Source organism: Hippocampus guttulatus, chromosome 2 (assembly GCF_054856545.1).
Source record: "Hippocampus guttulatus isolate MCC_2025c chromosome 2, RoL_Hgut_1.0, whole genome shotgun sequence".
Taxonomy (NCBI): Eukaryota; Metazoa; Chordata; class Actinopteri; order Syngnathiformes; family Syngnathidae; genus Hippocampus; species Hippocampus guttulatus.
Window position 1 is genome coordinate 31,015,004 of NC_141262.1, and position 15,058 is coordinate 31,030,061.

The 15,058-nt window shown below is 41.0% G+C and overlaps 1 protein-coding gene across 2 annotated transcripts; it reads right to left on the bottom strand.

Moving 5' to 3' along the window:
- Positions 1 to 950: 950 nt before the first annotated feature.
- Positions 951 to 9,681, bottom strand: rlim (ring finger protein, LIM domain interacting). 2 transcript variants are annotated; one of them, XM_086105654.1, is made up of 4 exons: positions 9,534 to 9,681; positions 8,034 to 8,260; positions 4,259 to 4,363; positions 951 to 4,174 (listed from the first exon to the last, which is right to left on the bottom strand). In XM_086105654.1, the coding sequence occupies exons 2-4, from the start codon at positions 8,200 to 8,202 to the stop codon at positions 2,508 to 2,510; spliced, it is 1,941 nt and encodes a 646-aa protein (XP_085961780.1). In that variant the 5' UTR covers positions 8,203 to 8,260; positions 9,534 to 9,681; the 3' UTR covers positions 951 to 2,507. The 2 variants fall into 2 exon arrangements, with proteins under 2 accessions (XP_085961780.1, XP_085961781.1); XM_086105655.1 differs by lacking the exon at positions 9,534 to 9,681 and adding an exon at positions 9,275 to 9,400.
- Between the last annotated feature and the right edge of the window lie 5,377 nt (positions 9,682 to 15,058).

Consider the following 15,058-nt stretch of genomic DNA (forward strand, 5'->3'; position numbering starts at 1 on the left):
CGTGCAAACGTTTGAAATTCAAACGTTTGTCAATTATCCAGATTTTAATTCATTCATTTGCAGGTGATCCGTCCCCTATTTCCCTTATTAGCGGGGGTCCACTGTATATCCAAAACAAATTGACAAAATGCATTTCCCAAAAACAAAACAAAACATGAACATCAGAGTAAAGCTGTGGTTAGCACATCTGCCTTAAAGTTATGACTTTCAGGGGCAAATATCAACTCTGGTCTTCAATTAATGAATTTGCTTGCGTCTCATGCTTGCATGGGCCATGTACTTTTCAAATAAATAAATGAAAGGTTAACCAAAGACTGAATTGTCCTGAGGTGTGAATGGGAAATGTTGACTATATTTACCCTGCCAATAGCTGCGGCAACCGGTCCTTAGTACAGTATACCTGTGATACCTTACAAATACATTTGTGGCATAACTTGTTGAATTCAGCAGTTAAGTTTCCATTCAAGACCAGTCAAATTGGGCATATCACAGAAAAAATGTATACAGTAATCCATCTTTTATCGCGGTTAATGGGGACCAAAACCACCCGCGATAAACGAAAATCCGCAAAGTAGTGACCAATAAACATTTACAGGTAAAAAAAATAAAAAATTAAAGTCCGCAAACGGTCCGCGAGAAGCTGCAAAACAACAGCGAGTCACATAGAGCAACATATACAGTACGGTACTCCATGTATGTGGAAAAAAAAAATTATGAATATGTTTGAAAAAATCCGCGATGCACTGAAGCCGCGATAAATGAACCGCGAAATAGCGAGGGATCACTGTACACAAGTTTGTGGTTTTCAACAATGACAAAATCTGGCTTAATTTCTTGGGGGGACCTGCAAAAAAGTGTAGCAACCATGGCAAAGATGTCCTGTGTTCCTGTTCTTCAATAGTGCCATAAAACCTGACATATCCTCTAATATAGAAATGTACTTCAACACATTTAATAATGCAAGAAATCTTTATTTCGGATTTCAGCCATTGAACATAGATTTAATAATAGCATACAGTTATATAGAATAATTTGTTTGGTGAACTTGGACTTTTGCATGTATTGCAAACTGTAATGGGCATGTGGTGAGGCTGAACATCTTTTGACAGTCTACCACACCTTGGTCAAAACTGAAGCGTGAAGATGGGATTCTTTAAGATTTGGGATTGCAAATGGAAATTAATTTCTGCAAATTATTGGTACCATTCCATCATAAATTGAGAAAGTTAAGACGCGTTACATTTTGCTCAGTAATCCTAACAAAACAATCTGATCATGTGAGAGTAGACCAGGCAACTGATAGATGGCGGAAAAATGGATTGCGTAACATTTCTATGGGAAAATTCCAGGAATCTTTAAGGAGCAAACCATTGACAGAGAGACCAGGCGTGTTGTGATTTTTTTTCCAGCACTGGTAATGTGGGAAAATTCACATGTCAACAGCAAGATTTCAAACCAATATGTACAATCAGCAGACACATCCCCAATTCCTGGTCCGACATCATTACATTTTCATTTCTTTTTTGTCAGCCAAATATTATACAAATCCAAAAGTTGAGTTAAAAAAAAAAAAAATTATGCAACCTGTTTTCCCATATTCTTTCTGCCGGAACAACTATCTACTGCATTTTATGAAACAATTGCACATGGACATTATGCCATAGTTAACAAACATGGCAGTGTATAGATGAAATGGCAAAGCAACATTGTCCTCATTTGGTTGTAACGTCAATGTATAAAATTGGCCGGAGGCTGATCCCAGCCTTGTTTAGATGCAAATTAAGGGTTGCCCTGTTAGACAATAACGTCGGCCAATCGAAAAATAAGACCACGGATACAAAGCATGACTCAAAATTATTTATACAAGCATATTTACAGCTAATACTTTGACCTGGAGTAACCGAACTGTACCAACACACCTCATGGTATATAAGGCATTGATTAGGAGCTAATAAAACCAGTGCAGTTTGAGCTGCTTGAACTGCCTGCAGGTGCACAGCTTTTATAACCAGAGGGTTTTCTTGAGAATAGTGTCTCTCTCTCTCTCTCTCTCACTCACACGCGCACACACACACTAAGGGCTTGATTCAAACAGCATGCAGGGTGTGTGACTAACTTTGGAAAGGTGGAAACTACTATTGTAATAGTCAGGTCGATTAATTGACAAGTTTCCCAGGCACGGCTTGCAATGGAAACCCAATTTCTGCGCACAACAACCGTCTTCATTGGATAAGATATTATTTGTTGTACCTGATCATCTGTCTGCGACTGGAAGTAAAACCGAAATGTTCAAACTCGGTATATCATGAAACCAGAATACCACAGCAACCGTAACCTCCGGCAGTGCCAGCGTGAAGCAACCCAAATCAAACTGGTGATGACCTCAAGATAAAACTTGCAAATGGAACGGATGGTCGAGATTTCAACAAAGACTGCTCTCCTTCAAGTTGTGAATGAACTTGGGTTATTACATCACGTATGTGTGGGACAAAGAAAACTGCTATGAACTACACTATGCTCTCTCGATTGGTAGACACAAGAACTACCCTGCGACAGATAGGGCAGGTGGAGTTTTCGGACAGCCAACGATCGATGCAGTGCACGTGATACTCGTGGGAGCAAGGAAGCTTCCGGAGCTTGTTTCCTTCCGCATACTCTGTTATACAGACACTGCAAGTCTTCAAGGCGTCACTTTCGCCAAAGTTGCGCATGGCAAGGTTGTCAATCTGTTCTTTGGTCAGCCCTTGGGGTTGGTCCTCATCTTCGTCGTTTAATAGGAAGAAATGAGCCAGTCGCAGAAGGGGCAACGAGCTCGGCTCCTCAAGGCTGATAGGGGGTCTGGGTCGAGCCCTGCCACCGGGGGCTGGCGGAGCGGTGGCATGTCCTTCATCCGTATCGGTCTCAACTGTCCTCGCCCTGACACCGGCAGCCACGGCTGGTTCATCAACAACAGGAGCAGCAGGAGCGGCGACATCCGGGTTATCGGCGTTTTCAGCCAAATCCGCAGATGCATTGGCTCCACGGTTGGAATCTGAAGAATCGGAGTCTGAATCCATGAGGTAGCCGAGCTCACCGAAGCCTGTCATGATCTGTCGAATCATAGACTGGAGAGCCATTGAGGTCGCCTCTCCCAAACCCGCATCAGAGATTCTGCGGATCGGGATGCGAATGGTGCTGACATAGGTCCGCACACCGGCACGCTCCGAGCGTGAGAAAGTCCTACGAAATCCACCGCGCTCACTTTCATAAAGAAATGTGTTGTTTGAGTTCTGCGAGCGCGAACGGGTACGACTGGCAATGCTGTCCCTTTGGCGATACTCGCCTGGACGCACGCGCCGCACCTGGAGATCAAGCATGATAGTCGGCGGCCGTCGTCCAGCTGCACCCCCTTCAACTCCAGTTTCTCCTTCTTGGGAGGCAACGCTTTGGGTCTCAGGACTTTGTTCAGTTTCAACCCTGCTCTCCTGAATATCAGTCTCAGCAGCACTTTGTCTAGAAACAACATGCTGTCGAGTCCGAGAACTACCCTCCACTTGAGGGGCAGGTGGATTGCTAGGATTGATGCTGGGGCTTTGAGACGTTTGAGCAAAGCGGGTATTGGGGAGCTCTTCCAGCTGATCTAAACGGAGAGGGGAGCGACTCCTGGCCGACCGAGTCCCGGTTCGGCACGGTTCCGAACTGCGGCTTCGAGCCCTCCTGTGTCCTCTACGTAGAGACACAGAAAGAGTGGGTTGAACTGGCACGACAACTGGTGAGCTGGGAGGTTCTCCATGTGTCTCATTCGAAACAACCATCTCCTGCTCAGGCTCAGGCTCAGGTTCCGGTACCGGTTCCGGTTCCGGCTCAACAATGACAGCCATCTCCTCGACAACTGGTTCTTCTACCACTCCTGTCTCCATGAGAACGGGTGGGTCAGCATTTCCCTCCACTGCTTGAGACTCTGGAGGCTGTTGCTGTCCTTCGGCAGCTGCCTGCTGCTCTGCTAAGGTGCGATTCACGCTGATTTCCAGGCTGAATCGAAAGTCTCCACTGTTTGGGTTGGTCTGACTTACAGCCCTCCAGGACTGGTTTCCACGATGGCCAGTTCTGGTTGTGTTGCCTGTGCGCCTCACAGTGTTCAGCCATTCCAGGAGACTATCTCCGTTAGCAGGATCTTCAGAGGGTTCAGGTTGCTCTAAAAGTTATGGAGAAAATTTCAGGTTCATCATTGATTTCCAATTCGATTTTAAATAGAAAGCAAAAGATATGTCAAACTTACCGCTGGGCTCTTCTACATTTTCGGTACTGGGCGTGTTACTTTGCTGCTCTGCACCATTTTTGAGATTCTGAAGTCTACTAAACAGCTCATCCTCAGTTGCCTCTCCTGAAAAAGAATTTAAAACATAAGAGCACTTTATCAACAAGAAAACAGAGCGCCCGCCGTGGCTCACCCCGTAATTCATTTTTTCAATGTCATTTGGTATTAAGTTCATCTTAAAAACAGCTAAGACACCAACGTCCAAACCATTTTGCACTAAAATCAAATGTTCAATCAGGCTGAAGGAAATATATTCCAACAGAATGCAAAATCTTTTGACCTCAACAACTACAATAGAATCATAAGCAGCGAAAAAAGATCCCGCCTGTACTGTATTTCAAATTTTTTCTGTTCCTTATTGTCTCAACGTTTCTCGAGGTGCCATCCTGCAATAAATGCACAGGACACAAATTCATCCCATAGTCCTTAGAGTATTTTTCAAAACAGTAGTGATCCACAGAGCTGTTTTGTTTCCTTAAAACACAGCAACAGGACAATGCTTAAGACCTCTAGACTTACCAGGGCATGCCACTGTCCAGTCAATGCCCTCGCCTCGCAGGGTGCTCCGCTAAAGGACGCTCCAAACTTACACTCTCCCTCCCACTGTCCTGGGACACAAACGGATTGGTGTCTTCAGTAGAGCGCGAAAGTTGTGACATTTTCATCATAGTGTGAAAACCAAGCTCCCCGAGCTTAATGCTCAGCACAGCATCTTCCGATACAGGCAAAGGGGGGGGGGGGGGGGGATTTAACTGACTGTGGAGAGATAAAAAAAAACAAACAATTCTGATGATGACATAGGTGACATTGGATGAAACGATGTAAGCGACTTTCACAGCAGACAAAATGTCAAAGGCTCATTGTAAGGGAAATGCAATCCAACTATGTAAACTTCAATCTCCCCAAATAATCAACAGAAATGAGCAAATATGTGTCACAAGTACCATAGTCTTTTTTTTTTTTTTTTTTTAAATCTTTGCACATAAACACAGGTGCACGTCAACAATGTGAGACACAAATGCTAACAATCCTGTCCCTAAACACAAAGACTTCTAGGATCCACTTAATAGTCACACAATGGACCGAAATGTTGAAATCTCTCACAAGAGTAGAGGCTGGTGCACATTTTGGCACGTTAAAAAAAAAAAAAAAAAAAAAACACAACTATTTAATAGTGATGAAAGGGATTAACAATTATATAGCCAACATACAGTAACTACCCATAACATTTGGGAGTTTAAAAAGTCACATTTTACAACTGTCAAAGAAAATCGTGACTCAAATATGAATTCACTAGAACAACGGCAAATGTTCATCAGTTTGCACTACGTGTCCCTAAACTTATTTCTGACACTGATTAAAAAAAATATGTTTTTGGTTTTTTCTAGCACATCATTTGATTTTACATTTTGTTGTTTGTTTTTAAGTATGATCCACAAAAGCTTGCATAATACAGATTTTACCATCTATCCATCCATTCAATCATTATCTGAACCGCTTATCCTCACGGGGGTTGCGCATGTGATGGAGCCTATCCAAGCTGTTTTTTGGCAGTAGGTGGGGTACCCTGAACTGGCTGTAAGATAGACAACCATTCTCACTCACAACCACACCTACAGGCAATTTAGAGTTAGAATTAACCTATCGTGCATATTTTTAGAATGTGGGAGGAAACCAGAATACGTAGAGAAAACCCGCGCAGGGACGGGGGGAGAACACACCACGCAGCAAGGTTGGGGCTGGAATTGAACCCACACCCTCTGCACTCTGCGGCGAACGTGTTAACCATTCGACACCTTGCAGTGCAGATTTTGCTGTACACTGTAATTTATAGCTTGGACGTTTCAGTCCAATATTCCACCTGTTTCTGAATGTAATCCTTAATTCACAAATATGACTACATGTGTATTACTATAGGACACTATAAGGACAGATTCATAATCAGTGCAAAAACCAAATCTAGTTTACTTGCAGCTCCGATTGAAACATCATCAATATTTGTTGACCGATGAAATTAGTAGGACATACCCATTTTCCTTAAAGTTTTTTAGGCTGGATTCAGACTGCAAGTCCAAGTGCCACAATTCGATTTAGTCTTTAGAATTGTATTTACTGTCTATTTACATTATTGCCAAGTTAGTCCTGAGATATCAGCGTTTTACACATTCTGAACAACAAAAAAAAACGTAACAACTGGCATGCAAAAAGGGCTAAATTTATATGCGTTAACACACTCAGAGTAAATAATAATTGAAACGTGGAACATTGAATAATTAAGTTGGCTTAAAAGGATTTTCCCTAACCCACTGTAAAATGAAGTTAACTTCTGCATTACACCATAACATTTTTACTATATACTGTACTGGGTTTAAACCACATTTTATTTCAAGGTATACAGTTTTGCTGCAGGTTTGATTTACTGCATGCTATCCACGAAACTCCAGTGTGTTTTAGAAGATGTGTACATGTGTAGTGCATGAACTGTAAATTAAGTCTGAACAGCCCAGTTCAAATGCCATTTTTGTGTTTAAAAAAAAAGAAAAAAGACCAGGATAAATCATTTCACAACTTTTTCTACCATCAATGTCACATATAACCTGTGCAATTAATTAAACCAAAAATCTAAAGTCAAGACAGAAGCTTTGTCTTACAAAGGGAAAAACAACAACACTTGAAATCAACCAAAGACACATGCCTTATGGTCAGATAAGACCACGGTCAAATTTTGTGGTCATAATTTCAAAAGGTACTGTATATATTTGCCGAAAACACTGCTCATCACCAACAGTGAAGCATAGCTAGAACTGGAGCCTTCGAGTGGGTGCAGAGAAAACAAACCAGTTCACCAGCAGTCATTGCAAACACAAAACTGTCAGACTTCAGCTAATTAAAAATAAACAAACAAAAAAGGCAGCAAAAAGGCATCTATAGGGAAAAGAAAATGTCAGAAATAGCCTACTAAATTAAACATCTGAATTTTATGTTGTGGTTACACATTTTTGTGAATGCTAACACTTTGTTTTTCTTCATTCTACCCCCCCAACTTTGCTGCTGTAGACTGTAAATTTCCCCAGTGTGGGACAAATAAAGGATATCTTATCTTATTTTAGTTCCAAATTAACCTAGGTTTGAATGTGACTGGTCAATTCTGAACATAGCCACCTTCCACAGTTATAAGAAAGCGTGCACACTTGTGCAACCACATTATATTGGTTGTTTATTTTCATTTCCACTCTCAACATTGAGGGTTTTTTTTTCCAGCTGATATTTAATGTCTCACTCACATTAATAGCAGATTTTTTTTAATTATTTAAGTCCCATTTTTTTCACATCACAAAAACCTGGCATTTCAACAGGGGTGTATAGACTTCTTCTATCCACTGTATAGGCATGCCATCTATCGGCATACTTCAATGATGTCGATTTAAGTCTGTCAATTTACTCTGCAGTCATGTTGGCAGCTCTCTCATTCATATCAGATTTTTATTTACAAATGTTGCTATGCCACATGACTACAGCAAAGTGGGCCCTTTTTTTCTGGGAAATCTGTCACTTGAACCATGTAGTTTAGATCCTATCATAGACACCCAAAAACAGCATACTGCCACTTAGATACACAGAATTTGAACACAAGGGCATTTGGCCTACTTTGGATTAAACATCAGTAATGTAATCATATGATGAGCTGACAGCATGTCCAGTGAAATGAATTACAGATAAAACGGAAGACGATTACCTGGGGTACCCAAAAGATTGTTGTCCCTCATGAGACGATAGTCCTCATCACTGAGATTGTTGACAAACTGGTAGAAGGCCTCTTCTCTATCAAGACGATCGAGCTGCCTCCTGCGCTGCGACTCTGGCTGGTCACTGGCGCTTTGCTCTGAACTGTCAGACCCTTCCATTGAGTCAGAAGGGGAAGAGGTCCGAGAAGATTCTCCAGTCTCCAGCAAGATTTAGAAGCTGGATGAAACACAATAAATGTACATGTATGTAATAATGGTTTAAGACATGGTTCCAACATCTTAGGACACGTTAAATACTTTAGGCTTTTTAGTTCCATTTGAAGTAAAAGAACAACTTCACAATAGTCTCAAGGTCCTATTTTGTGTGATCTTACCACCAGAACCATTTGGTATTTTTTTGTGTGTGATTATTTACAATTATGACATCCTACATGTATCATGTGTTAACATTTTTAGGTCCTCAAAGATTTACATTTAATTGCTAAACAAGGCCTTGTTTGACTTCAATATCTAAGACTTTTTAATGATCTGCTGGAAAAGATGTAAGGATTAGAAATGACTATTGTTGAATGCATGACAAATGTGGGTGATTAAAAAATGCGGTGGCTCACTGAATTACAAGGCCTGACTCGATATATTTTTCAGATGCGATTATAGTAGAAACAGTACATTATTCAGTTATTTTTCGTGTCAGGAAATTCCATATCAAAATTCGCTGTTAATACATCCATTAGATATTACCTAAACCCAAACGTCAACTAATCATTTCAATTCGCTAACATTATAACACTGTAATTTGTAGTACAGCGAAACTGCCACGCTGTTCTAAGGAAAATAACAAGGATACATAACAGCTGATATGGACAAGTCTAATTTAAAGGAAAGCCCTTAATAAATTGAGAAGTATAGCCAAAACAAAATGGCATCTAGTTTGCGTTCATATTGCTATTAGTGAACACGGACGCGACTGTACTCGGTACACATAACGTAAACTAGGTGTCCGAAACCACCTGACGTACAGTTGCCGTTAAAGAATTCATTTCAAACGTGTTTATGAACTTATTAGTCGGACACGCCGAGACAAATGGCTACAAGCGGCGATGTGGCGTCAATGCTAACTAGCGCAGTGGCCGCTAGCAACGTAATCTCAAACGGGCCTTTCGTCTAACATTACGATAGCGATCAATTTCACAAGAGTCGTTAGTACCACTAAATTGTCGTGTACACATACCTGGCAAGGTCAATCGCAATTGTAAATCGGCTGACAAAGCTTCAATAAATGTTCAACAACGGGATGGGAGTGTTCCAAGTCCCTAAAGTGTAGCGTCATCGACAGCCATTAGCCACTGTTGAGCTAACTAAGCGGACGGCAGGTAGCAATGACGTTCTAAACCAGTACGAGGCAAGTGCAAACGGGACCGAATTGGTTCGCTCAAAATAATAGTACCAGGAAACATAAACGGTCTCTCAAAAGGTCGCTATTATGTTACCTGCTCGGTGATGAGAGTAATGATAGGATAGTAAGTCCCAGTTGTTCTTCCAATAACCTTAAAAAAACGATTGGATGTAACATGAAATTTAGTTTCAGGAGTCCATTTTGTTTCTTTCGTGAAAGCCACAACGTCCTTCCGGAAATACAAAACTTTCTCATTTCCCGAATTTAGACTCACAGGAACATTTTGTGACGTTACACAGCTATTTTGGAACGTAGGCGCCACGGTCACCGCGCGAACCAATCGGCGAACGTGCTGCCTGATAGATAGAGTTCAGGAAATACAATCAATCGATTTGTTTTGAACCGAAACACTCAATTCGGTCACAGCGTGGCTATACTGTACATGCCAAGTACTACCCGGTGATACTGAAATACAGTAGATATTTCTGCTTTTCCATTAATTCACCAGTACATCACCGTTATCATCTCTTAATTAAATCAATTAAAGTCAGCGAGCACGTGAAAGCAAATCAATGCCACTATTTGGAACGCGGCACGTCACAAGAGATTTGTCCAGACTTCCTCCATCCTTTATCCGAACCACTTATCCTCACGAGAGTCGCAGGCGCGCTGTAATTAATTTTCAGTTCGAACTGTCTTCATTCATTACAAACTCCTCACATTTAAACATAATGTACTGTATTTACCATCTTACGTTGAAGTGCAAGGGTTGCTGGGCTACATGACTAAATGTATTATAATGTAATTACTGTACTTCTGTACAGTAGTCTGACTTTTTAAAACTATTGTTCCAATTGTTGACAAGTAGGGGACGCTGTGTGCATAGTTTCCCTACTTGACAGTAGTAAAAGTATGGGCTATCTATCTATCTATCAGTTTAATTACCTACCTACCTGCCTACATACCAACCTACCTGTTAGTCTGTCGGTTTGTCTGTCCTAGTTATTGTCAACTGGTGGGTCCACGTAAGGATTGGTCACCGACAGGGACAGGACGTAATATGTATTTATGAGCAATGAATTACAATAGTGTGGATTGCCTGATCTGTATGCCTTAGATGTGTTTTTCAAGAAAACATTACAAACAGCACAAATTCGGGTCAAACTGCTGCCATCAGAGGGGAACTCTCATGTAAACCCAATGTACAGTGAAATGTTTAACCCTTTCATGCACCCTGTCACCTGATAACATGACAAACTGTCCAATGTAGTAACTGCTGTGCCTGGAAGAGTTCTAAATATGTGTCCCAGGTCCGATGTGTCATTATTTGGAATAGAACATTATTTTGACGGGAATGCGTCAGGAACATTATGAATTGGTGTGTTATTCAATATGCCTGTGTTTCCATGCAGAAAATATTAGGTAAAGGGCAGAAAGTATTAGTAGTACTTTGCAATGGACATCCCTGCAAATATGTCAATATCAGTGTAGATGGGAAGAAAGTGAGCATCGTGCAAACAACTTCAAACGGCATATCGGCAGCCCCTCAATGAGAAATGTTACTAGTGTTTTCCGTGCATAAACATTTTGACATCAAAACAGCTGCAGTAGCACTTGTCTACGGCTTTCTTTTTCTATGAAGGCCAATGATTGATGTTGCACCTTTCCAAAAGGAAAAGCTCACAAACATTTAATTGCACCACACTAGTAACCTGAGATACCAATGATTTGACTTGCAAAATTGTATTACATAGCAACATGAAAACTGTACAGTAGGCTACATACAGTATTGTTGCTGCACTGTGTGCTTTCATTATGTTGCTTCAAGGGGTAAAGCACTGCTGCAAGGATGCTGATTAGCACTAGTGGACTGATAGGCTAAGTTATGGTTCTTTCAAATAGACAAGATGTTTTTCTTTTTTTTTTTTTGGGGTTAAGTTTGAAAGCAGACGTCTCGTCAAAAGCGTATACGGAGCCCCTAAAGTAACATAGTAGACCCCCCCCCCCAACAACTGCGCATTCCCTTGCAAAGATTATGAGATAACGCTTATTTATGTATATATTTATTTGGAAAGAAATGTTTATTATGGGGGCGGCCCGGTAGTCCAGTGGTTAGCACGTCGGCTTCACAGTGCAGAGGTACCGGGTTCGATTCCAGCTCCGGCCTCCCTGTGTGGAGTTTGCATGTTCTCCCCGGGCCTGCGTGGGTTTTCTCCGGGTGCTCCGGTTTCCTCCCACATTCCCAAAACATGCATGTCAGGCTGTTTGGACGCTCTAAATTGTCCCTAGGTGTGAGTGTGGGCGTGGATGGTTGTTCGTCTCTGTGTGCCCTGCGATTGGCTGGCAACTGATTCAGGGTGTCCCCCGCCTACTGCCCGGAGACGGCTGGGATAGGCTCCAGCACCCCCCGCGACCCTAGTGAGGATCAAGCGGTTCGGAAAATGGATGGATGGATGGATGTTTATTATGCACTTCCGGGTCATCTTCTGGGTAAATGAAAGTAACAAAGATATGTTTTTATTCGTAGGCGAGTTGGATTGAATTTTACTTTGAAACTGGCTTGAAAAACATTCATCCATCCATCCATTTTCTGATCCGCTTATCCTCACAAGGAACGCAGGGTGTGCTGCAGCCAATCCCAGCTGTCTTCGGGCAGTCGGCGGGGGACACCCTGAATCGGTTGTCAGCCAATTGCAGGGCACACAGAGATGAACAACCATCCAAGCTCACACCCACACCCAGGGACAATTTAGAGCAGAGGTCCCCAACCTTTTTTGCCCCACGGACCGGTTCCATGTCAGACAATATTTTCAGGTACCCGCCGGATAGAATCAACAATATAATATGATATGACCTGCATGAAAAGTGTGGTATTTTAGAAACATAATAAACACGAATCATGACATGAGGAATGTCCTATCTGGCCGCAACATTCTCTGGTTGCTATGGTAATATTTAAACATGCCTTCAAAATAAGATGCGCCACAAATAAAAAGTGCATGAAAAATACGACTCACCATCGCCGCTTATTATGCAGAGTAGGCTTGGTGCGTCTGAATTTCCCATTGAGATGAAGCCATATTTGAAATAGGACTTCTGATACTGTCTTTTTAAAGTAGCCTTCTCTTTTTTTGAAAGTCATAGGCTCCTCTTCTGTCTCCTGGCTGGGCCTTTTCCCCTTCCCGAAAAAAACTTTTCAAAGACGTTTGTTTTTTATTCATTTTGCTAGCTCCTGGGTTTCATCTTAGCGGTAACCTATCACGTGACCGAGAGGTGCGCATTCACCTGCTATCAAGAGTGACACACTGTAGACTGATATAACAGAGAATCCGATAATTTTTCAAAATAAAACATCTTTCAGATTCCGAAATGAATAAAATGGAAGGAATGTAAGTTATTTATTCTTTCTGTTGGGGCGGTTGGGGACCCCTGATTTAGAGTGTTCACACTCACACCTAGGGGCAAAAGAGAATGTTCAATCAGCCTGCCATGCATGTTTTCGGAATGGGGAGGAAACCGGAGTACCTGGAGAAAACTCACGCAGGCACGGGGAGAACATGCAAACTCTACACAGGGAGGCCGGAGCCGGAATCGAACCTTGCACCTCCGCACTGTGAGGTCGACGTGCTAACGACTGGAACACCGGGCCGCCCGCTAGAAAAAAAAAGACATAAAATCTAATTATACAAAATCACCTGATGTGTTGAATAATACATTATTCTACATTTGTTTAAGTTCTTATTGTACAATTGCACACAAAAACAGTCATCTTACAAGGTGTTTTGATATGCCACCTTAAGGGATCTGCTCATGCACTTAAAAAAATTGAAACCAGCCATCAAACAAAATCTGTCAATATTTTTGTTGACTGGGAAAAATATGCGCAAATGTGCGAATGCCGTCTTTTAAAACTGTTACTCTGAAGGGGGGAAAAATACAGAGGCACCAACAAAACAATTAAGATCCCACTGTAGGTGTACATCTGACACATTGTATTTTATAATTGGCTTGCTCTCTTAACTGTTATGGGTGACTACGGAACAAACACGAAATTAATATCACCTGACAATTTTGGACGCATACACCACACGGTGTGTTTATAGTCTCAGACATTGGCTCCAGCCCCAATTAAGCATGCCAGAATGAGTTGCAGTGTGGACCACAGTGCCCAGCTCGGAGTTATGGATGAGCAATCACTCGAGCTACGCCTGACTCTGAGTGCTAATTAGTTCTGACATTAAAATAACATGATTCAAGGTTGGACCCAGAGAAATTAAAATACCTTTCACCAAAGAATCTTACAATATTGTGAATATAGATAGGAAGGACTAATTGGGATGCATGGTGCTTCGGGAAAAGCAGTGGCTCATCCTCCCATTTCTTCCGATCTATCTATCTATCTATCTATCTATCTAAATCTGTACATTTCCCCAGTGTGGGACAAATAAAGGATATCTTATCTTATCTATCTGTCTGTCTGTCTATCTATCTACTGTATCCATCCGTCCAACCCTATCTCTCCCTCCTGCCCTCACTCCATCACAAAGTAATTAACACGGACTTAGAAAACAGTGAAATAACACAACCCGATTCTCTTCAGAAAGCAGCATTCAAAATCTTATTTTAATTTGTATATTTACTCCATAAACATTATTACAAAACTCAGCAAGTTACCAATATTACATTATCACCATACAGGCTTGATCACAAATATTTAAAACCTTTGCAACAGTTACAACAAAACAAACAAACAAACAAACAAAAAGAAAAGAATACTCAAATAATTTACATGAAATTCTATAAAACAGCAAATTGTTCACAAATTATATAGATATTTTTTTTTCTCCAAAGTTTTCTGTTTTATCCCTTTGCTTATTTGTGTTTTACACAGTAACACAACACTCACACAACAAGATCATGGTCTTATTACAAAAACTCCCAACAAAATGTAAATATTTCTAGTTTTTTGTCGATACTTTCATATTTTGGTTTTTAAAACCAGAAACTTGTCATTGTATATCCTTTCGACTGCCCATTGAGGCGCATAAAAGGTTACTCACACACACAAATACTTCACAGCACTTTCTAAGAAAAATATACACTTACAAAATATGTTACAAATTGGCACACAAAAAATATACAAGATTTTGTTGTGTCAAGAGTTCATTAAGATTCCTTCTGGATACAACTCTAGACAGTATATATAAAGCTTGGCAATATTTTAACGAAAAGAGCAAAAGTAATTCCAATCAATGTCAAAGAATCATGAAGTGAATACATCAAACATAACGTCATAATATACATTCATAAGGAGGATTAGGAACCTAATCTAGTTTGCATTTCTTTTTTGTTAACTCTGGGAGAAACCAAATGAAACTAAACAAAACAAAATGTCAGCTTTCTTAGCACCATTAAAATGAGGCAGCTCAACAGTGGCACATTTCATAAAGAAAAAGAAAAAAAAACTTCAAAGATAAGTACATTCAATTTGACAATAGGCAGAAATGAGAGAAGGCAGTCTAAATGGGTTTGCAACCCATGTGGAGCTTCCCATCAGCAGCTCATCTTGGTCCTAACCCTGATATTCTGGAGGAGAGAAATGCAGGATCATGGCAGAGA